Source organism: Buceros rhinoceros, unplaced genomic scaffold, assembly GCF_000710305.1.
Source record: "Buceros rhinoceros silvestris isolate BGI_N320 unplaced genomic scaffold, ASM71030v1 scaffold26382, whole genome shotgun sequence".
In the NCBI taxonomy this organism is placed as follows: Eukaryota; Metazoa; Chordata; class Aves; order Bucerotiformes; family Bucerotidae; genus Buceros; species Buceros rhinoceros.
In genome coordinates this window covers 12,775-14,795 of record NW_010401067.1, presented here as the reverse complement: position 1 = coordinate 14,795, position 2,021 = coordinate 12,775, and the positions used below count along the sequence as shown (strand labels likewise).

Below are 2,021 nucleotides of genomic sequence, written 5' to 3'. Positions count from 1 at the left end.
AAGTGCTGGGTGAGGACAACTGCTGTCACCTGCAAAAAACTGTGCAAACTCACCCGGGCCAGGGTGTCCTGGCACGTGTGGTACCCACCCCGCTGCTCCCGCTGGTTGCTCATCATTTCCAGGTTCCGGCTGCTGATTTTTACCCTGTGATCCCTGTACGCGGACACCAGGCTCAAACCAGACAGCCCTGTTATTAGCACGGCAGGCTCTCGGAGCCATACACCTCGCTCTGGGGTGGATAATGCTGGAATAAAGAAACCGAATCCGACTGGAGATGCTGTTACAGAGACCAGAGGAGGCAGCACAATCGAAAGAACCAGCCAGACTTTGGTTGTGTTTGTGTGGTTTCACAGGTGAGCTGGAAGCAGCTTCCTGTGCCACAGCTCCTCCCGCCAGACTTTTTCCTGCCACTGAGAGTTGACAGCACTACACAGTCTCTTGCAGCGTAAGAATTTTGTTTGATTAAATAATTCAAGCCACCACCTGCAGTTGCCTTCACCGTTCCCAGCCTGGCATTGCAAGGTAGCACTGCACGATGCCAATCACCACCCCGGTCACTCCACCCCTGCCCCGGGGAAGACAAGCTTCAGACACATGTGTGTGTGTGTGTGTGTGCGTGTGCGTGTGCGCGCGTGCGCGCACAGCCAAGCTGCAGAGGGAGAGGGCAGAGATCCAGCACGCCTGGCTGGTTTGATCCCTGCCCACAGGACCATGCTGCCAGGTGCCAAACATCTGGCTCACAGAGACGAGGACCAGGACAAAGTCTGCTCGAGTGAAACTGAGGCAAAGAAAGTGACTTTTCTTTTTGAATTGGGCACTCGGAGGCAGCGTCCCGCTGCACAGCTTAGCCCACGCTCGCCGGTGATTTTCATTAAGGACATCGACAGAACAGGCAACCAGCAAATTCAGTTAGCATTTTAAAAACCAAACCCCCACAATATTTAGCACAAACTGCTGCTGCAGACCTTTGATCTGCTTCCGTTTGTCTCTGGCTTTACAGGTGACCCAATCCAAGCTCGTGATTTATGAGCACACCAGCAAAACCAGCTACTGGCTGCAAACACCAGCACGCACAGACCGCCTCCAAGCTCCCTGACTGGAAGAAGGCAGCTTACCGAAGCAGCAGCTCCTTTGGAAGTTTTTTGTTGATCACAGCTTCATCATTGTTTGAGAACATCTGTAAACAAAAAAATTAAACAGTTTAGCCATATATTTTCATCAAGGAAACAAAACTCGCTTGACTCTAGGAAGAAGTTGGTTAATGAGACCGTTTTGAGAGAGACATCTGGCCCAATAAATCCCCAAAATATAAACCCTGCGCTCAAGCTTTCAAACTCCTGAACAGGACCAGAATTGTCAAGAATATCACAACTCATATCCATTTAAAAACAGTCCAGGAGCGCTCTGCAGATTGGCAGATTAAATATAAATGGAGATTTTCAATTTACCTGTTAAAGTAAATATCACCAGGGTGCACTTGGCAGGTGGCGCTGCCTGGGGGGAGGCATCGCCTACAGACTCCCTACCGGCATCTGCCTGTGGCACAGCTCTGCGATGGCTCTAACGTCGCCCCGTGCCAACATGGGTTTCCACACAGAAAAGGGAACAGAGTGCTGGGGAACAGGAGCCTGACAAGAAAGTCTCACAGCGCCCGTATCGTTCTCGCAGCCAGTGGTGCTGCCCCAGGAGCAGAGATGGTTCTGGGAAAAGACTGTATCCCCCCAGGGCAACGGAGCCAGAGCTGTCTGTGTCGTACCCTAAGCGAGGCTTTATCACGCAGGCCACGGAGGTGCAAATGGGAAAGGGCCCAGCCAGAAGAATCTCACTGGCTGCAAGAGGGAAAGACGCTTCCTAAGAAAAACCCCAGCAAAGCCTCGTGTCTTTCTGGAGAATTATCTGCAGGTACTCAAAAGCCTCGGCACTGCCTCGCCATGGTGAGCAGACACAGCCCCTCCACACACCACCGCCCCTGGCAGGAACACCCAGAGGCATCTGGGCACTGAGGCTGCCGGCAAACCCTG

General features: G+C 52.5%; 1 protein-coding gene across 1 annotated transcript in view; it reads right to left on the bottom strand.

The window, feature by feature from the left end:
- Window positions 1-1,177, bottom strand: part of LOC104489936 (F-box/LRR-repeat protein 20) — a 20,332-nt gene extending 19,155 nt beyond the window's left edge. Inside the window, exon 1 of the mRNA XM_010132156.1 lies at window positions 1,116-1,177. Coding sequence (XP_010130458.1) covers window positions 1,116-1,177 — 62 coding nt within the window. The remainder of the gene's footprint in view (window positions 1-1,115) is intronic.
- Between the last annotated feature and the right edge of the window lie 844 nt (window positions 1,178-2,021).